Source organism: Hyla sarda, chromosome 6, assembly GCF_029499605.1.
Source record: "Hyla sarda isolate aHylSar1 chromosome 6, aHylSar1.hap1, whole genome shotgun sequence".
Classification (NCBI taxonomy): Eukaryota; Metazoa; Chordata; class Amphibia; order Anura; family Hylidae; genus Hyla; species Hyla sarda.
This window is the reverse complement of record NC_079194.1, coordinates 111711478-111733259: the sequence shown is the minus strand read 5'-3', so window position 1 is coordinate 111733259 and position 21782 is coordinate 111711478. Positions and strand designations below refer to the sequence as shown.

Below are 21782 nucleotides of genomic sequence, written 5' to 3'. Positions count from 1 at the left end.
TATTTCAATTTAGAAAGGTGTATGGTTAAAAAACACACTACTTTATCTAGAGGAATTTGCAAATTTTGCCTCAGTATTTTCTCCTTTAGTAAAATTCTGCAGTTCCTGGAAACAGGTGTCAGACCTTATGGTATATTAAATAATTTACACACATATCTATTTTAGAGACAGACTGACTGACTGACTGACTATCTGTAGCTGCTTTTTTTTTTTTGGGGGGGGGGGGGGGGGGGGTTCGCATTGTTTGTTTTTTTGGGTTGTATGCAGACTTTAAGGGGGAAAAAATTTTAGACATTCTATCTGCTAAGATCTTGTAAGGGTGCGTTCACACAGTAAATGAAGAGTAATTCACGCTGAAAAATTTACGGGCGGAAATTTTTTTTTCGCACGCAATTTGCGGGAAATTTGCGCGGAATTGCGCACGGACATGGGGGAGAAAGAAGTGAAGGGTTTTTCAGCCATTTCCACGCAAATTGCACGCGAATTCTGCGCAAATTTCGTGCGAAAACGATGTCGGGCGGAGTTTTTTTTTCCATTGACTTTAATTGATTTCAGCTAGCGGATTCCACTTGAAGAATAAACATGCTCTTCAAGCAGAACGGAATTCAGCGTCGGAATTCTGCTAGCAGAATTTCCGCAGTGTGAACAGGACAGCAGAAAAAACATTAGAGTCAATGGGCAGAGGAGATGGGCATTAATATGGAGCGGAGAATTCAAGAGGAATTACTCGAGTAAAAAGAGGACGACTGAGAATGGTGAGAAGGTGGGGGAGAAGAACGAGCAGCTGCCAGACACTGTGTATACTAGGGAATGCAAGAAAATAAATATTCACCTTTCCCTTGTAAAGAATAACGGGGCAGACAAAGCGTCCTCTACATCTCGCCATTTTACTGCGGTTAACAAGGTCTTGTAATTTGCTGACATGCACCGTACTCTCAAACCTGCAACATGAAATCACCGAATTATTATGGAATACGATAAAAGAGATGAAAGTGATGGATCAAGAGGCCAATAAGACACAGAGGCTGATACAGCTGATAACTCTCTAATATTTCCTTCCCTTATACACATACAATAGATGTCCGACGACCGCTTTCCAAGATCCCCCTCAAATTATGTTTTCTGAATTGGTAAGCAAGAATTAGAGATGAGCGAACTTCCAGTAATTCAATTCGTCACAAACTTCTTGGCTCGGCAGTTGCTGACTTTAGTCTGCATAAATTAATTCAGCTTTCCGGTGCTCCAGTGGGCCGGAAAAGGTGGATACTGTCTTAGGAGACTCTCTCCTAAAACAGTATCCACCTTTTCCAGCCCACTGGAGCACCTGAAAGCTGAACTCATTCATGCAGACTAAAGTCAGCAACTGCCGAGCTGAGAAGTTCGTGACGAATCGAATCACTGCAACTTCGCTCATCTCTAGCAAGAATAGCTGTGCAGCGATCAGATATCTATGGTGTATGGTCACTACAAGAGAGATGGAGACAGACTGGCACAAGGAAAAGGAAAAGACAGAGGGGGAGATCAAAACCTGTGCAAAGAAAAAAAAATTGCCCAGTTGCCCATAGCAACCAATCAGATCTCTTCTTTTATTTTGCAGAGGCCTTGTTAAAAATTAAAGAAGCGATCTGATTGGTTGCTATGGGCAATTAACAACTTTTCCTCTGGACAGGTTTTGATAAATCTCTCCCAGAATCCCTCTCCTCTACAATGTATCAGTGCAGGTAAAAATATATCCGATATCACCAATTCATCCTACTGCCCTAGAGAACTGGACTGCTGGATAAGCAATTACACATTACTCCTGCAGTGTGACCAGATTACACAAGTCATAAGAGAAAGTATCATATTTACATAGCGGATTACCAGTGCTAGCACCACAGCAGACACTAATCCAGGCGTGATACATGGGAGATAAACACCAGTATTTTGCTAAATCTGCTTTACAGGTTTTATTTTGTATGGAGGTGCTGCCCCCTTCCTGCACAAAGGTAAATGTGACAGCTGGAAAAGAAAAGAATGTATAAAAAGGTGAAGGGACTTCACAAATATGACAAAAGTTTTGATTAAATACTGTATTTATGGCGGTATACCATGCACCAGCCTATAACTCACCCAAATGTTTTCAAGGAAATTTGGGTAAAAAAGGTTTTTTACCCAAATATCTTTGTTAAAATGAGGGTGCCTGTATACTCCGATAAACTCTGGCCCTGCAAAAGCCGCTGCGATAACTGCTTTCATTTTTACCTGGAAAAGGGCGCGCTCCTGCAGCGGAACACAGGTAGACTTTAAGCTAAACATTTTGGCTTAAAAAAATAAATAAATAAAAAAATTGTGTTTTATTTGCCGATAAATACGATATCTAATACCGTATTTTTCGTCCTATAGGACGCACCGCGTATAAGACGCACCCAATTTATAGGTGCAAAATTAAAAAAAAATAAAGATTTTGAACACAATGGTGGGCATGCTGTCCGGGCATGCTTGGAGTTGTAGTTTTGCAACATCTGGAGGTCCGCAGATTGAAGACCACTGCATAGGAGGTAGTACTCAATTGTCCCTGCCGCTCCAGACCCGTCACCACTTCGCTCCGGAACGTCTCTGCTGCCGGCCGGGTATCCTCGCTCTCCGTCACCGCCATCATGTCGTTACGCACGCCGACGCACGTACGCGTCGACGTGATGACGAGGAAGGAGAGCGCCAGCCATACAGGGGATCCCTGAATGGGGAAGACACCGAGGAGGCAGGCAAGGTCCCTCCCGGTGTCCTGTAAGCACTTACCCGGCTATTCAGTCGGGCTGTTCGGGTCCGCCGCGGCGGTCCCGAACAGCCCGACTGAACAGCCGGGATAGTGTCACTTTCCCTTCAGACGTGGCGGTCAGCTTTGATCGCTGCGTCTGAAGGGTTAATACAGGGCATCACCGCGATCGGTGATGTCCTGTATTAGCCACGGGTCCCGGCCGTTGATGGCCGCAGGGACAGCCCCGATAGGGGTGTATTCGCCGTATAAGATGCACCGACTTTCTCCCCCCCCCCCCCCCCAGTTTTGGGGAAGAAAAAGTGCGTCTTATACGGCGAAAAATACGGTATTGTGGACTATTGGACAGTCCTAGAAACATATTTTTGAAGATAAAAAAAAAAAAAAAAAAAAAAAAAAAAACACACCTAAATGAAAAGTGTTAACACTGTTTGTCCTCATCTTTGTGTTATGATGATTCAGACACCAGATGAATATCCTCAGTTTTTTTCTGGTCTAGTGAAATCACATAATATTTTGTGGATCTGAACTGGGGACAATTGCGGTATTATCTGATCTTTTTGATTATTGGATGTCTTATTTACAGCGGTATTTTCACACCTTCAAGTATCATGCGCATAATTTCATGTGCAGGATTTTTAAGCGGCATATTTGAAGCTGCGTTCAGTCATTTAGTTTACATTGAACTCTGCAGCATAAAATCTGCAGCTTCAAATTCTGCACATCAAATATGCTCAGGATACTGTACGTGTAAACAGATCCTAAGGCTGCTCTGACTAATAGTTATGGCTAGCGCGACGTTAATGTTATTTGCAGACTGGACTGGGATTTGATCTTTAATTTATCCATTCTTGCGGGCTGCACCTTGACTTGCCACTACTTTAAAAGCCTTGGTAGCCCTAGCTGTTAGCAATGAGTGTAAGAGCAGCCTAAGCGGGTGTTTCCCAACCAAGGTGCCTCCAGCTGTTGCAAAACTACAACTCTCAGCATGCCCGGACAGCCAACGGCTGTCCGGGCATGCTGGGAGTTGTAGCTTTGCAACAGCTGGAGGCACCCTGATTGGGAAACGCTGGCCTAAGCATTCACATGATATGTTATAAATGCCTCATGTGGAGTGGAGAGATGAGCGAACTTACAGTAAATTCGATTTGTCACGAACTTCTCGGCTCGGCAGTTGATAACTTATCCTGCATAAATTAGTTCAGCCTTCAGGTGCTCCAGTGGGCTGGAAAAGGTGGATACAGTTCTAGGAAAGAGTCTCCTAGGACTGTATCCACCTATTCCAGCCCACGGGAGCACCTGAAAGCTGAACTAATTTATGCAGGAAAAGTCATCAACTGCCGAGCCGAGAAGTTTGTGACGAATCGAACTTACTGTAAGTTCGCTCCTCTCTAATGAGCACGATTGCATACAGCTCTCCTTTTTGAGGCCAATAAAAGATATAGAAAGCCATATCATTGGATATGGCATAAATGCTGCAGATGGAAATAAGGAGTTATACAGTATAAGTTACATACATGTGCTTGTCATCTTCTGTGCTCTCGTACTCCATGAAGACGATCTGTCGGGGGTAGTGGCTACACAGCTCCCCATTGGGGTTCTGGATGATGCTGTAACAATAATCTCTTCCAAACAGCTCCAGACATCGCTGCTCAATCCTCTCCACCTGAGGAGCGAAACCAGTGAGAGATAAGTACAGGACAGCAGTGCAACTCAAGTCCATAGGAAGACAGGCACAATATGCAGTTCCCTAATACTGCATACTCGTATTAACACCAGTGATATTTAGTTGATGAATGAACACAGTTAAAGCGTACCTGTCAGATTTCCCCCCCCCCCCCCCCCCAAAAAAAAACAAAAAACTGTTACATGTTACTCAGTACCGCATCCCGATCATTTACATGTAATTTTTATGTATTTATCATCAATATTTCACACACAAAAAAAAAAAAGAAGCATATTACAGCTGCTCACTGTCTTTTCTAGGGATTGGCGATTATCGGTTTGGCCAATATTATCGGCCGATATTCACGATTTTGGACGGTATGGGCAATTACAAGTATGGGGAAACAAGCTTAGCGAGGCATTTTATAGAAAAAGACACCAGAAATGTGCATTAAGGTGGTTAATTTTGGCAGAAGTGGAAGGAAACGGTAAAGAACAGGTTAAAAGGAAGCTGTAATTGATTCAACGGTTAGGAACGCTGGCACCGACATGTTTTTGTAGAAGTTAATACTACCTTGGTCAGAGTTTTGTACTTTATACAACGTTACTAATTTAAGTATGTTTTTATACAATTTTAATGTTTCAGACAGGAAGATCTCGCGAGATTATACCTGTATGTATTTTGGTGATGGGTGCACGGAAGTTAGGATGAGGAAGGGAGGTAACTTCTGAAACGTCCCGACTGTTGCTCGCAAGCCAGCGAACGCTTCTATTCAGCCCTCAGGAAGGCGGCTCTCAGCGGCCAGGAACGCACTGCCCCAGGAGGGGATGAATATGTTCTGAAGACGCCGTGCAGAGCTTGTTATCTGCGATATCATTGCACCGGGTGAATATGATGTCCTGTATACTACTTTTTTATATTAAGTGAACAAGCATTTGGATAAAGTGGACATATAAACGCAATCCCTGTGAAAGTGTCATTTTTCTTCATGTGAACTGGTTTATGTGGCTGGGGAATACGGAGCCACTAGCTAGACACAAGGGAGCCACCCACAGTGCTTTACACCAGCTGTCAGTCTATATATGATTGTATGAGGTCTGTTTTGTGCCATTTGTGTAAACTTCACAGAAGTTAAAGGGGTTCTCCACCATAAGGTGATTTTAGTACATACCTGGCAGGCAGTAATGGACATGCTTAGGAAGAATCTGCGCTTGTCTTTGGGTCAAATAGCTATGTTGTGAGATTACATAACACTGTGGCTAGCTGTTTGTGAACTGGTATTTCCTGTTAGATTTTTTTTTTTTTTTTGACTAAAAATCCCATAATTCCATTGTCCTCCCTCCCACACATCAGCCACCCTACCCATTGAAACATAAATGAGCTGCATCCATTCAAAAGACCTGTGGTTTTCAATCAGGGTGCCTACAGCTGTTGCAGATTGATCTCTCTCCCACCAAGCGATCGACCGCTCCACCCATTGAAGCAGACAGGCTCCCTGTCATCAGCTGACTAGTGAGTCAGGTCTCGGCCGCATTGCAACCTGGGAAAAATCTGAGACGACAGTCATTCTGTATGCTGTTAAGAATAAATATTGGGGTGAAAAATCACATGAGAATTGTGAGAAAACCGTCACACAAAAGGTACAGACACTATATTCTGAACTACACTAACTTTACAGCCCCTGTAGTATATTCAAATAAAATAAAATAAAAATCCTTTAAAGGGGTATTCCCATCTCAACTAACATAGGTAAGCTTGTAGGACACATCAAGTTAGGCCTCGTTCACATGAGATATAGATACATACATACATATACATACACACACACACACACACACATACACACATACACACATACACTAGCTAAAAAGGGACAAGTATTTTCCTCAGGGAGAGGCACCGCTTCCGGTGTAAAACTGAGATTCAAAAAGGCCATTAGCACTCCGCGGGCTTTCTGGGTAAGAAGTATGGAAAGTAAGTGTTTCATCACACCACCATATAAGGTAGCATGCCCTCTGATCAGCACTGGCTCTGGTTACAAAGTCTCAGAAGCCTATTGGGATTAATGCCAAGTCAGAGATCTCCCCAGAAGGGAAGAGAACCCATCTGTTTCGGGGTGCAAGTGCTCTCTATCACCCAAAGTGCAAGAAAAAGTGCAAACGTGTCACACTAAAAAAAACGTGCACAAAGGATGCGGTCTATCGCTAAGCCCTTCTCCGACATGAGAGAGGCCCCCCCCCAACAAACCTACCTTTCACCTCCGGGCCAAAAGGCACCTGCAAGGATCCAGGTTCGATGCCCCTTTTCACCGAAGCTACTAAGGGGCCGAAAATGCTCCTGGCTTCAACCCAGGCGTTAGCCAAGGTATCAGCCGAGGAGCCGTATACTGATGGCATCTTGACCGAAGCCAAGATGCCCAGGGGTTGCAGGGAGGTGAGGAACCTAATGGCCACACACACCATTTTACACTGGAAGGTGCCTCTCCCTGAGGAAAATACTTGTCCCTTTTAGCTAGTCGCTACAGGTCTCATATCCTCAACCAAGCCAGAACACCCTGCTCTGTACTGACGAGGGGCAAGCACGCCGAAACAGCTGTCTGCAGATGGGTTCTCTTCCCTTCTGGGGAGATCTCTGACTTGGCATTAATCCCAATCAGCTTCTGAGACTTTGTAATCAGAGCCAGTCCTGATCAGAGGGCATGCTACCTTATATGGTGGTGTGATGAGACACTTACTTTGTGTATATATGTATATACACACACACACACACACACACCCCTCTTCTGTAGTGGAGTGGTGGTCTTTAACCTCCTGTAGGCTATAAGCTGACAACAAGGAGCAGAAATATCAAGAGGATATGCAAAAATGAATTTAATTTGATATGCCTTACAGGTTTACCTATGTCTGGGCATACCCCATTAATGGAAGATGTGTAAACAGACTAACATGGCAAAGAACACTGTTTCCATAACTCCGGTAACCCGTACATACTGGATACAGTTCTATCCAGTCTAGACAGGGGTCTGTGAAATACAACAGCAGCTGCTGCTGCACAAATCTGGAGTGAGTCTGTGCTATTCCATTCATCAAATAAACAAACCCAATGGAAACCACCTGAATAAAGGCTAAAATGACACTTTACCTTGCATTGGGTGGGGAATGAGGGTCTATGTATATGTTTAACCTATGTGCCAGGAGATTTTGACGTGTAAGGAACCTGTACCACAAGCATTTTTGGGATTGAAGGGAAATCCTGTTGATGGAACATCCACAAGATTGGCCATCATTAGTTGTTCGGTACCCTCACCAATCAGCTGTTCGACACCGCACTATACAGAGCATGAGTACGGAAGCCATTGGCTCCGTAGACTGTGTAGTGGCTGCGCAGTGTTAGTGCAGCCTATGCTACTATTCACTTTAGCTCTTTGGCACCGATCAACTGAGCATAGGCCATCAGTTGTATTTCCCTGGAGAACACTTTTTTTTAAAGGGTTACTTTCATTTAGAAAAACCTTTTGTCATGCACCAGGTATCAGGCTGGAGAACCGCTGTGATCGCCAGCTACAACCGGGTGAAGTGTGTGGCAGCGAGCACCTAACTCCCTGACTGTCACTCAAACCCGACTCGCTCACCGTAGACTAATGCAGTGAATGAGTCAGACAGAGCAGCTGGCTGGGGAGTGAAGAGCACTGCCATGCACTTCTCAAGGTTATAGCTTGCAGTCAGTCAGGACCTGATGCGATCTATACTTTTGAGATGTCTGGATAACATGTCAAAAGTTTTTCTAAATGAGTGACCCTTTACACAGTGTATGGAGCCATCTGCTTTTGGCTCTGTTCACATTGTATGCGCTTGATGAGTCCCACAGCAGCATGAGCGTGTCCAAGTGTCATGGACACAAGATGGCTGACTGACAAGGCTGCAGGAGGAACACAGCTGAAAGAAACTCTGCTATAACAGAGTTTAAGCAATCATGTGCCTCCAGCTGTTGCAAAACTACAACTACAAGCATTCCTGGACAGTCAAAGGATGTCTGGGCATGCAGGGAGTTGTAGTTTTCCAAAAGCTGTAGGCAGAGTGTGAGAGGGGAAGGAGTCCGCACAAAGCAGGCAAGAGATGGACACACCCCCTCCCTTTGATAAGATTGAAAAGACTAGGGATCGACCGATATCTATTTTTTAGAGCTGATACCGATACCGATAATCTGTGGCCTTTAAGGCCGATAGCTTATACCAATATTTCGGTATAAGTTATCGGCTATTTCAGCACCGACGCCGCCACCAGCTTCTCTCCCTGCTTGTCCTGGGGTCCTCCTGAGTCCAACCACCAAAGCTGTCCCCCCTGCCTATCTTATGGCCAGAGACAGTCACCGCCCCCTTCTCTCCCCCTGCCGGTCCTTAGTCCAACCACAGCCGCTGCCCCATTGCCTCCCGCATCCCCGGTTTTGTAATTACCTGTTCCCGGGGTCCGTGCTACTTCTGGCTCCGGCGGGTCCTGAGCTGTCACTGTGCGCACTGACTGTGACGTCGCGTTGAGGATGTCACTCGTCATTGAGCAGCGCACAGCATAACTCAGGACGCCGCAGGAGCCTGAAGTAGCGCGGATCCCGGAAACAGGTAATTATAAAACCGGGGTTGGGGGGAGGCAATGGGGCAGCGGCGGCGGTGGTGTCTGGCCGGGGCGGTGCAGTGCAGTGCGGTGGGGGGTGCGGTGCTGTGCGATGATGGGGGGGGGGGGGGGCGTAGGGGTTTGGGGTCCGGGGCATTATCGGATTATCAGCAAGGTAATTGCCGATACCGATAACATCCAAAATCGTGAATATCGGCCAAACCGATAATCAGTCGATCCCTTATTTCAACATATAAATGACTTGTTTAGATTCACAAGTGTAGTGACCTTTTATTGGAAACCTGTTCCCTTTCATAGGATGTGTAACAGCATCCCCTCTTATTACAATATTGCAATTCTGACAGGCCATACAGGGGAAAGTACTTTTAGTTTTTTCTAGTTTTCAGTAATATCAGAATCAAATTTGCTATGGATTTGTTTTTACGGTAAGTGAACCTAGGTCTCTGCTTGAATAGATTCCCATATTTTCCATCTGCTATCAACACATTCCAGTATTTATTAACCACCCTTCTAAGTTTTGAATGGCCATCATAAGTAGATAGAAAGGTGAAACCCCCTTTTCATTTTTTAGTACCTTTCTTCTCTCTTATCTGATCTCTGGGTATCTGATCCACTATCCTACTCACTTCTATCAATTCAGACCTCTCATAACCTCGGACAATTTTATCTGTGATTTTCTCTTTATTTTTTGTGTATTTTTCTTCTGTACTGCAAATTCTTTTCGCCCTTATTACGATAATTGCCCTTTAGGAATCCCTTAAAAAAAAACTTGCGGAGCATGTCCGCTCTTTTTATTTAGTAGGTTGTTCCTATCACTTTCCTTAGTGTATAATGTAGTCTCGAATTTCCCTTCTCTTATATACACACACCTCAACATCAAGGTAGTGTATAAGATTAGGGCTAAGGTCACATGTGAACTCTATTAGCAGATGGTAGCTGTTCAGATACCCTAAATATTTTGTCAGTTCTTCTTGGGTCCCCGTCCACAGGACGAAGATGTCGTCCACATATCTTTTTGACGTGGATCCCTAATGAGTGTGCGGGAACACACTTTTCCTTAAACTTATTCATAAAATTTTTAGCTAAACTGGGGGCCACAGAGGACCCCATCAAAGTCCCCTGTTGCTGCAAATAAAAATCTGCCCCAAAACCAAAATAATTTATGTATAGTATTATTCCAGCAAAGTAATTAGGAATCCAATTTGCGCATTATCCAATGTTACATCCTTGATCAATTCCTCTCTAATAGCAGACATGCCTTCCTGTGTGGGGATATTCATATACAGGATTTTTATATCAAGCGTACTTGACAGAGCCCCATAGTCAATTGAGTGAAACAAGTGTGTATATGAAATAAAAAAAAATAAAAAAAGATCCCACGAGCAAGATCAAAAATGAAGTAGATGGGGTACTAGATGATGCATTGAATAATGGGCTAATTTCAAAAGGAGGTAAAAGAAATGTTTACTAACACAAATTCCAACGTTCCTGTGCTATACCTTTTGCCGAAAATTTATAAGGACATGAGTCAGCCCACGGGACATCCCATAGTCTTGGGGGTAGACCCAGTCCTTTACCCACTAGCAGTGTATGTTGATTCTTTTCTTCAAAAAAATTGTCAAGAAATTGCCAATTATGTACGCATGATATAAAAAATCCTGTATATGAATATCCCCACTAGAGATGAGCGAACTTACAGTAAATTTGATTAGTCACGAACGTCTCGTGAGAAGGGAGAAGGGAAATTCAAGATTACATTATATATTAAAGGTGTATTCCAGGCCAAAACTTTTTTTTATGTATTAACTGGCTCTGGAATTTTCTCTTAATTTTTTGTGTATTCCTCTTCTGTACTGCAAATTCTTTTTGCCCTTATTAATTGCCCTTTAGGAATCCCTTTAAAAACTTGCGGAGCATGTCCACTCTTTTTGTAGTAGGTTGTTCCTATGACTTTCCTTAAAGGGTTATTCCAGGCAAAAACTTTTTTTTATATGTCAACTGGCTCCGGAAAGTTAAACAGATTTGTAAATTACTTCTGCTAAAAAATCTTAATCCTTCCAATAGTTATTAGCTTCTGAAGTCGAGTGGCTGTTTAGTGTCTAACTGCTTTCTGATGACTCACGTCCCAGGAGCTGTCCAGCTCCTATGGGGATAATATTCTCCCATCATGCACAGCTCCCGGGATGTGACATCATCATTGAGCAGTTAGACAGAAAACTTCAGAAGCTAATAACTATTGGAAGGGTTAAGATTTTTTAATAGAAGTAATTTACAAATCTGTTTAACTTTCCGGAGCCAGTTGATATATATAAAAAAAAGTCTTTGCCTAGAATAACCCTTTAAGGAAAGTCATAGGAACAACCTACTACAAAAATAGCGGACATGCTCCGCAAGTTTTTAAAGGGATTCCTAAAGGGCAATTCATAAAGGGCAAAAAGAATTTGCAGTACAGAAGAGGAATACACAAAAATAAAGAGAAAAATCACAGATAAATTTGGCCAACGAAGTTATGAGAGGTCCGAATTGATAGAAGTGAGTAGAATAGTGGATCAGATACCCAGAGATCAGTTAAGAGAGAAGAAAGGTACTAAAAAATGAAAAGGAGGGGGTTTCACCTTTCTATCTACTTATGATGGCCACTCACAACTTATAAGGGTGGTTAATAAATACTGGAATGTGTTGATAGCAGATGAAAAATATGGGAATCTATTCAAGCAGAGACCTAGGTTCACTTACCGTAAAAACAAATCCATAGCAAATTATTTGTTTGGTTTGTTCCGATATTACTGAAAAGAGAAAGTCTAAACAAAGTTTTTAAAAACTAGAAAAAAATTAATACTTTCCCCCTGTATGGCCTGTCAGGATTGCAATAGCATAATAAGAGGGGATGCTGTTACACATCCTATGAAAGGGAACAGGTTTCCAATAAAAGATCACTACACTTGTGAATCTAAACAAGTCATTTATACGTTGAAATGCCGTTGTGGGATGGCATACATTGGCCAGACATCCAGACCTATAAGAGTCAGACTAAATGAACATAAAAGCTCTATTAGGACCTTTAACCCCTTAAGGACCATGGACGTACGTCTAAGCACCCTGGTAGTTAAGGACCAAAGACGTACGCGTACGCCCGTGGAAATTTCGGTCCCTGCCGCGCGCCGGGCGGGGACCGAATGGGGGTGACTGCTGATATCAATCAGCAGTCACCCCGCGCAAATGCCCCGGGGGCTATTCCAGGTCATAAGGGTCTATGGTGACCCGGAATATAACGGGGATTGCGGTTGTCCAAGACACCCACGATCCCCCTGAACTGATAGGAGTGAGGTGGCAGGGGTGCCACCCCTCCTATTGGTGGTCTAGACACGACCACCAATAGCAGATTGGAGGCAGGGGGGGGGGGGGCTTTACTTTCGGTTTCCCCGTTCTGCCCACCCACAATAGGCAGGGCAGAACGGGGAACCGACAGAGGACCGGCGCTGACCATCGTTGGAGGAGATCAGAGTCCGGTGATGTCGTGCGGCAGGCTCCCTGGATCCGACGGAAGCCGGTAAGTTGCCTAGCAACATCTGGAGGGTACAGTTTGAGACCACTATACGGTGGTCTCTAAACTGTAACCCTTCAGATGTTGCAAAACTACAACTCCCAGCATGCCCAGACAGCTGTTTGGGCATGCAGGGATTTGTAGTTTTGCAACAGCTGGAGGGCCCCAGTTTGGAGATCACTGGCAGTGATCTCTAACTGTGGCCCTCCAGATGTTGCAAAACTGCAACTCCTAGCATGCCCAAACAGCAGTTTGTTGTCTGGGCATGCTGGGATCTGTAGTTTTGCAACAGCTGGAGGTCCACAGTTTTGAGATCTCTAAATTGTAGCCCTACAGATGTTGCAAAACTGCAAATCCCAGCATGCCCAAACAGCAAACAGCTGTCTCGCCATGCTGAGAGTTGTAGTTGCATACCTCCAGCTGTTGCATAACTACATCCCCCAGCATGTCCTTCGGCGGTCAGTACATGCTGGGAGTTGTAGTTTTGCAACAGCTGGAGGCACACTGGCTGGTAAATACTGCTCTATTTATTCCTCCTGGATATGTATAAATAAATAGACAACAGAATAGGTAACAGAACCTAACTGAAGGTTTTCCAACCAGTGTGCCTCCAGCTGTTGCAAAAGTACAACTCCCAGCATGCACTTTCTGTTCCCCCCACCCTCTCAAGTGAACGTACAGGGTACATTCACACAGGCAGGTTTACAGTAAGTTTCCTGCTTCATCATGAGCTGTGGCAAATTTTTTGCCGCAGCGCATACTCCTAGCGGTAAGCTTACTGTAAACTGTCGCCAGTGTGAATGTACCCTAAAAACACTACACTACCGCAAAATAAAGTGTAAAACACTACATATACACCCCCTTATACTGCCCCCAATAAAAATGAAAAATGTATTGTACGGCAGTGTTTCCAAAACTCAGCCTCCAGCTGCTGCAAAACAACAACTCCCAGCATTTCCGGACAGCCACTGACTGTCCAGGCATGCTGGGAGTTTAGCAACAGCTGGAGGCACCCTGTTTGGGAATCACTGGCGTAGAATACCGCTATGTCCACCCCTATGCAATCCCTAATCTAGTCCTCAAATGCGCATGGCGTTCTCTCACTTTGGAGCCCTGCATATTTCAAGGAAACAGTTTAGGGCCACATATGGGGTATTCCCATACTCGGGAGAAATTGCACTACAAATTTTGGGGGCTTTTTCTCCTTTTACCCCTTATGAAAAAGAAAAGTTGGGGTCTACACGAGCCTGTTAGTGTAAAAAAAAAAATTTTACACTGACATGCTGGTGTTGCCCCATACTTTTTATTTCCACAAGAAGTAAAAGGAAAAAAAAGACCCCAAAATTTGTTACGCAATTTCTCCTGAGTACGGAAATACCCCATATGTGGACGCAAAATGCTCGGGGGGCGCACAACAAGGCTCAGGAGTGAGCGTGCACCATGTACATTTGAGGCCTAAATTGGTGATTTGCACAGGGGTGGCTGATTTTACAGTGGTTCTGACAAACGCAAAAAAATAAATACCCACATGTGTCCCCATTTTGGAAACTACACCCCTCACGGAACATAACAAGGGGTATAGTGAGCCTTAACACCCCACAGGTGTTTGACGAATTTTCATTAAAGTTGGATGGGAAAATGCTAAAATCACTAAAATGCTGGTGTTACCCTAAATTTTTCATTTTCACAAGGGAAAATAGCCCCACAAAATGTGTAGCCTCATTTCTTCTGAGTAAGAACATACCCCATTTGTGGATGTAAAGTGCTCTGCTGGCGAACTACAATGCTCAGAAGAGAAGGAGCGCCATTGGGATTTTGAAGAGAAAATGTGTCCGGAATTGAAGGCCACATGTGTTTACAAAGCCCCCATGGTACCAGAACAGTGGACCCCCCCCCCCCCCAACATGTGACCCCATTTTGCAAACTACACCCCTCACATAATGTAGTAAGGGGTGCAGTGAGCATTTACGCCCCACAGTGGTCTGACAGATTTTTGGAACAGTGGTCTGTGAAAATGAAAAATTTTATTTTTCATTTGCTCAGCCCACTGTTCCAAAGATCTGTCAAAAGCCAGTGGGGGGTAAATGCTCACTGCACCCCTTATTAAATTCTGTGAGGGGTGTAGTTTCCAAAATGGGGTCACATGGGGTGGGTCCACTGTTCTAGCACCACAAGGGGGCTTTGTAAACGCACATGGCCCCTGAAATCCATTCCAAACAAATTCACTCTTCAAAAGTTCAATGGCGCGCCTCCTCTTCTGAGCATTGTAGTTCGACCGCAGAGCACTTGATGTCCACACATGGGGTATGTCCATACTCAGAAGAAATGGGGTTACAAATTTTGGGGGTAATTTTTCCTATTACACCTTGTAAAAATTAAAAATTTGGGGAAAAAACAGCATTTTAGTGAAATTTTTTTTTCTCATTTACACATCCAACTTTAACAAAAAGTCGTGAAATACCTGTGAGGTGTTAAGACCACTTGTTACGTTCCTTGAGTGGTGTAGTTTCCAAAATAGTATGCCATGTGGGTATTTTTGCTGTTCTGGCACCATAGGGGCTTCCTAAATGCGACACCCCCCCCCCCCCCCCAAAACCATTTATGCAAAATTTGCTTTCCAAAAGCCAAATGTGACTCCTTCTCTTCTGAGCATTTTACGTCCTAACAATGGGTATTTCCATACTCAGAAGAGATGGGGTTACCAATTTTGGGGGGCATTTTCTCCCATTACCCTTTATAAAAATGGTAAATTTTGGGGGAAAAACTGCAATTTTAGTGAAAAGATTTTTTTTTCCATTTACACATCAGACTTTAACGAAAAATCGTCAAACACCTGTGGGGTTTAAAGGCTCACTGGACCCTTTGTTACGTGCCTTGAGGGGTGTAGTTTCCAAAATGGTATGGCATGTGGGGGGTTTTCTGCTGTTCTGGCACCATAGGGGCTTCCTAAATGTGACATGCCCCCCAAAAAGCATTTCAGCAAAATTCACTTTCCAAAATCCCATTGTTGCTCCTTCCCTTCTGAGCCCTCTACTGCGCCCACCGAACACTTGACATACACATGAGGTATTTCCTTACTCGAGAGAAATTGGGTTAAAAATTTTGAGAGGATTTTTCTCCTTTTACCCCTTGTAAAAATTCAAAAACTGGGTCTACAAGAACATGCGAGTGTAAAAAAAAAAATAAAGATTTAGAATTTTCTCCTTCACTTTGCTGCTATTCCTGTGAAACACCTTAAGGGTTAACCTAATTGGTTAACATACTTACCGAATGTCATTTTGAATACTTCAAACCTGAACTGGTCCATGAAAAATTCCGATTTTGAAAATTTTGTGAAGAATTGGAAAATTGCTGCTGAACTTTGAAGCCCTCTGGAGTCTTCCAAAAGTAAAAACATGTCAACTTTATGATGCAAACATAAAGTAGACATACTGTATTTGTGAATCAAAATATAATTTATTTAGAATGTATTTTCCTTACAAGCAGAGAGCTTCAAAGTTAGAAAAATGCAAAATTTTCAATTTTTTTCATAAAATTTTGGAATTTTTCACTAAGAAACGATGCAAGTATCGACACAATTTTACCAATAACATAAAGTAGAATATGTCACGAAAAAACAATCTCGGAATCAGAATGATAGGTAAAAGCATTCCAGAGTTATTAATGCTTAAAGTGACAGTGGTCAGATGTGCAAAAAACGCTCTGGTCCTACAGTGAAAATTGGCCTGGTCCTTAAGGGGTTAAAAAGAAACTAGAAGGGAAAGATGACGAACAGAGTGACAAATATGGGGAAACAAGCTTAACGAGGCATTTCATAGGCGGGGGGGGGGGGGGAATAAAAAATAAAATAAAAACACCAGAAATGTGAATTAAGGTGGTTAATTTTGGAAGAAGTGGAAGGAAACGGCAAAGAACAGGTTAAAAGGAAGCTGAACCAAAGAGAATTTTATTGGATTCAACGGTTAGGAACGGTAATTTTAATGTGTTTTCGTAGAAGTTAATACTATCTTGGTCAGAGTTTTGTACTTCATACAACGTTACTAATTTAAGTACGTTTTTATACAATTTTAATGTTTCAGAAAGGAAGATCTCGCAAGATTATACCTGTATGTATTTTGGTGATGGGTGCACAGAAGTTAGGTTGAGGAAGGGAGGCAACTCCTGAAACGTCCCGACTGTTGCTCGGACGCCAGCGAGCGTTTCTATTCAGCCCTCAGGAAGGCGGCTCTCAGAGGCCAGGAACGCACTGCCCAGGAGGGGATGAATATGTTCTGGAGACACCGTGCAGAGCTTGTTATCTGCGATATCATTGCACCGGGTGAATGTGAGGTCCTTTATACTACACTTTTGTATTAAGTGAACAAGTGTTTGGATAAAGTGGACATATAAACGCAATCCTTGTGAAAGTGTCATTTTTCTACATGTGAACTGCAAAACATCTCAACCAGGCCATATGACCATTATTATGATAGAGGTGCCAGAGGTGGGCCCCACAACTTGTGGCCATGCCATAATATGTTAAACAGTCAGCTCCCACACTCCCTCTAGTGTTGGCTGCAGGAAGCCAGGATTTTATCATTTGACTGAATGGGGAAATTTATTAAACACTGGCATTTCGAGCTGTGCGCTACGCTTTAAAATCTACAGCAGCTCGGAGCTCCCTGGCATAAGGTCTAGTAAATCTGGTGGGCATGAGATGTCATGATCCCTTTACGTTAAGTCCCGCCAACTTGGAGAAAATGGCCTAAATCAGCAAAATGTCTACAATTTTTGTGCAAAGACGGGGCTGCTCAGCATCAGCATGGGGCAGTATGGAGCTTGTCCAGGAGCCAGGCACGCCTTATACCCAGCAGGTCCCAGCTGTTATCTGCAGCAGATACCTGCCGGTAATGACAAACATCAAAATAATCAAGGTGTTTCAGTGCAGGCCCTGAGTCGGCGATTGATACAGCTGGCCTATGACAGGCTGTAGCAATAGAACGCTGATCTCCGAGATCAACGTAATACTTATGCATTACATTGATCTATATATACGGTGTCCATTTTAGGACATCTTCAGGCGTCAGCCATACCTCCGTCCAGCAAAACAATGTCCCGCCTCCTCCCTCGGACCAATCGCTGTTAGTTGTCAGCTGCAACTCCGTCCTCCGTCAGGCTAAACGGTGTCCCACACACCAATCGCTGTCATCCTTCAACTCTCTCATCTGAAAGTTCCTTATCCAAAACGCTTTCCTGCCTCAGACTATTCTCTCTCAGATGCCACTTCCTGCCGCATAGCAGAGCCGACGCTGCACAGCACTGTATAGCACTGCCGACATAGAATAGCATGTACAGCAGAACCCGTATAGCAGAGAGCCGATACAGACTCTGCTCTGCTACACGGTAGGAAGGTTTTTCGTCTGAGGGATGACAGAGTTTTGGATGAGAGACTTTAGGATGACAAAGGAGGGAGTTGCGGCTGACGCCTGACGGAGCTTGTTCCAAGGGAGGAGGCGGGACGTTGTTTTGCCTGACGGAGGTACGGCTGACAATGTCTTAGAATGGACACCGCATATATAAGCAACAGATCAATTTCTTATAATAGGCCATGGGTGGGGGGGGGGGGGGGGGTCATAAATGTGTTAACATAAAAATATATATTTTTCACCATTTTCAAATATTTTTTTTTATGATATATATATATATATATATATATATAAAAATATATACACACATAAAAAAAAAAAAAAAAAAAAAAAAAACACTCAAGCCTTTTTTTTATGCTTAATATATATAAGAATGGACCAGTATTCGTCCATCCTCCTCGATACCTACTATGGCTGGCGGAGGACAACCCTCTGCACTAGAACTCCATATGAGAGTTTACACTTAGCTGAACTTTGGCAGAGACACAACTATGCAAGTGGCCAGCAGATTGTGTAATGGCTCCAATAAAGAAATATACCAACCTGCTACAGTCAGCAAAAGGACAACCGGAGGAAGTGAAACAGGTAGCGAGAAGTGAAAAAAGGAAATATTCCAAGATGTCAAGTTACTTCCATTACATTAAGAAGCTTATATAGACACGAGCAAGGAGCAGGTCATCTTCAACTGACGGGACACAGTACAATAATCCCTTCTCCCGCCCACGGGCCTTCTATAGTACTGTACTGTGTAAATTATCCCCATCAACAGTACCAGCCTGTTTAGTCTAGTCCAGTGCACTTTCTCCAACACTGTAACATGGCACAGAAGAAAGTAATAGGTACTGAGCTGTAATTGGCCAGACAAATAAGGGAAAAGAAGAAGTACCTATGTGTCAGCCCCAGGGGAGGGGGTAGTTAGGCACAGGGTGTTGGCCCTGAGAGGGGGGGGGGGGGGGGGGTTGGTGAGGCACAGGGAGCTGGCCCCAGGATATGGGGGAACAGGGACAGTTGTGAGGCAGGGGGTTGCCCTGGGGGGCGGGATGAGGTGCAGGGGGTCGGCCTCCAGGGGTGAGGTGCAGAGGTTTGCCCCAGTGTAAGGTGTACAGTTTCAGCTGCCTGTGGTAAACATGGCAGCAATGACAGTTGTCATGTGTGATTATAGACAGTGGGTGGCGCTGCTACTGCGCATACACGGCGCAAAGCCCCCTGCAGTGAATCACCGCTCCGCCCCGTGTACACAACCCGTTGCCCTGCACTCTGCTGCCCTCTGGTGGGCTGTACCGAGCTTCTCACCTTTGCCCCCACATCCTTGGCCCGGAACTGAGCACGGGAGAACTCCTCCAAAAGCTCCTCCAGCCTGGTCACCCGGCCGGGGTTTTCCATAGCGCCCACCCTGGTATCAGAGGGCTTGGCCCATCCCGAAAACCGAGGCACCGGTGCTCGCCTGACAGGACATCCGCAGCACCGTGTCGCTTTTTAATAATGCGCCAAGTGACATCTGTCAGGGCGTATGATGATGACGTCACGGCCCGGCCGCGTCGCCATCTTGGTTGAGGAATAAGAGATTCGTAAGGAAAAGAGATAAGTGAAAGTATAGATGTCTTCATCACTCTTGGTTATGTATGACAACAAGTTATTGGGGAGTAGGACAGCTGCCATAGAGGATGTCTGCTGTTTTACAAGCACTCGGCTCAGTGTAAAGCATTACAGCGGATGTGTTGGTGGAGACTTGTTATTGTAATACCGTGTATGGCCACTGTTTGGCAGTGTGGAGCTTTCTTCCATTTGGCATAGTCTGAGGAAACTAAAGAAAAGGATAAAAAGTAAACAAATATGCACTCACTGGGGGGACATTAATATATATAAAAAAAAACAACTAAATAACTTAGGTACCCACTTTTGCTATTTTTACTTTGCAGTGGTAAGAGTTTTCTCTCAAAAAGTCACAGATTTGTCGCATGGCCCTCAATTATGGTTGCCACTTTTCTTGCAAAAAAAAAAAATTCCGCCCATGCAAATTTTCACAATAATTATATATGCGTAAAATCACAGGATACACATATGCAGGGGATAATTTTGTCCTATTTTGACCTCTATAACTTTTTTATTTCTTAAAAGGCCTGTATTAGGACATATTTTTTGTGCCCCGATTTCTGGTTTTTAACAGTACCATTTTTGTTTTGATGTGACTTTTTTGATCGCTTTTTAAAATAAATAAATTCAGGAGTTGCAGTTAGTTAATAACCACAACTCCCAACATGCCCTGATACAGCCTGTGACTCAGCAGCTGCCCCAAACGAAAACTACAACTCCCAGCATGTTGAACTAAATAGTAGTATATAGTGTAAGTCATTGTTTCCCAACCAGGAGTGCCTCCAGCTGTTGCAAAACTACAACTCCCAGGAGGCCCGGCCGTTGGCTGTCTCATTTGCCATAGAATGAGATTTGCCATAGAATGAGATGCTCCGCCTCCATCACATCCTATTGGCTCTCTCTTGTCACGTGACATATATAACCGTCACGCATCGACGCGCACAGCAGTCTCAGTTTGGCTATCAAAGGGAGAGGATCTCCTCTCCCTGTGATAGCTGAAGCTGCACGGAGCTCACATGGGCTCTGTGGCCCAATTCAATCGGGCCACAGAAGCTCATACATTTACTCAGCTCATATGGCTCATACATTTACTCTTTTATTACATTTACTGCTTTATAGATCTACAGCGCTATCGGGATCCCTATGCCCGATAGCGCTGTCATCAGCGTGCCTCCCCGCGAGCGCTTACTACACCCCACGCCCGCAGCTCTACTCCCCGTCCCCCGTTAACTCTCAGGGAGCTGGGAACATACAGTAGAGCATCGGGCGCAGGTAAAGTAGTACTGTGCAGGCGCAGCACTACGCAAATAGCGTAGGGCTAAAGTTAGTATTGCGCGTGCTCAGTTGTCCTTTCCTCCGCTATTTGCATAGTGCTGCGCATGCGCATTACTGCTTTAGTTGTAGTTTAGTTGCCTGCTGGGAGTTGTAGTTTTGCAACAGCTGGAGGCGCTCTGGTTTGGAAAATCTGATATAGGTTATGGCGCAACATTCCGGGAGTTTGAGGGTTGGTTGGATAAATACCGGCCATTGCATTGCCGGTATTTTTAACCCATTAAGGGCGCAGGGTTTATCCGTTTTTGCAGTTTCATTTTTTCCTCATCACTTTCTACAAATCATAATGCTTTCAATTTTTCCCATAAAATTCCAAATGAAGGCTTATTTTTTGCGCCACCAATTCTACTTTGCAGTGACATTAGTCATTTTACCCAAAAATCCACGGTGAAACGGAAAAAAAATTCATTGTGCGACAAAATTGAAGAAATTTTGTAACATTTGGGGGCTTCCGTTTCTACGCAGTGCATTTTTCTGTAAAAAATGACACCTTCTCTTTATTCTGTAGGTCCATACGATTAAAATGATACCCTACTTATATAGGTTGGATATTGTCGTACTTCTGAAAAAAAATCATAACTACATGCAGGAAAATTTATACACAAAAAATTCTCATCTTCTGACCCCTATACCTTTTTTTTTTTCTGCGTACGGGCTGGTATGAGGGCTAATTTTTTGTGCCGTAATCTGAAGTTTTTATCGGTACCATTTTTGTATTGATTGGACTTTTTGATTGCTTTTTATTCATTTTTTCATGATATAAAAAGTGACAAAAAAATACGCTATTTTTGAATTTGGAATTTTTTTGAGCGTACGCCTTTGACCGTGCGGTTTAATTAATGATATATTTTTAAATTTT

At 43.8% G+C, this 21782-nt stretch overlaps 1 protein-coding gene across 5 annotated transcripts in view; it reads right to left on the bottom strand.

The window, feature by feature from the left end:
• The window catches only part of MTMR14 (myotubularin related protein 14), an 88795-nt gene extending 69197 nt beyond the window's left edge, over positions 1–19598 (bottom strand). Inside the window, exons 1-3 of one of the 5 annotated variants that reach the window (XM_056524685.1) lie at positions 19292–19598; positions 4273–4421; positions 833–941 (exon numbers count right to left, since the gene is read on the bottom strand). In XM_056524685.1, coding sequence (XP_056380660.1) covers positions 833–941; positions 4273–4421; positions 19292–19381 — 348 coding nt within the window. In that variant the 5' untranslated portion in view covers positions 19382–19598. Of the gene's footprint in view, positions 1–832; positions 942–4272; positions 4422–18541; positions 18872–19291 lie in introns of those variants that run through there. The other 4 variants (XM_056524684.1, XM_056524687.1, XM_056524686.1 and 1 more) reach the window with 4 other exon arrangements.
• Between the last annotated feature and the right edge of the window lie 2184 nt (positions 19599–21782).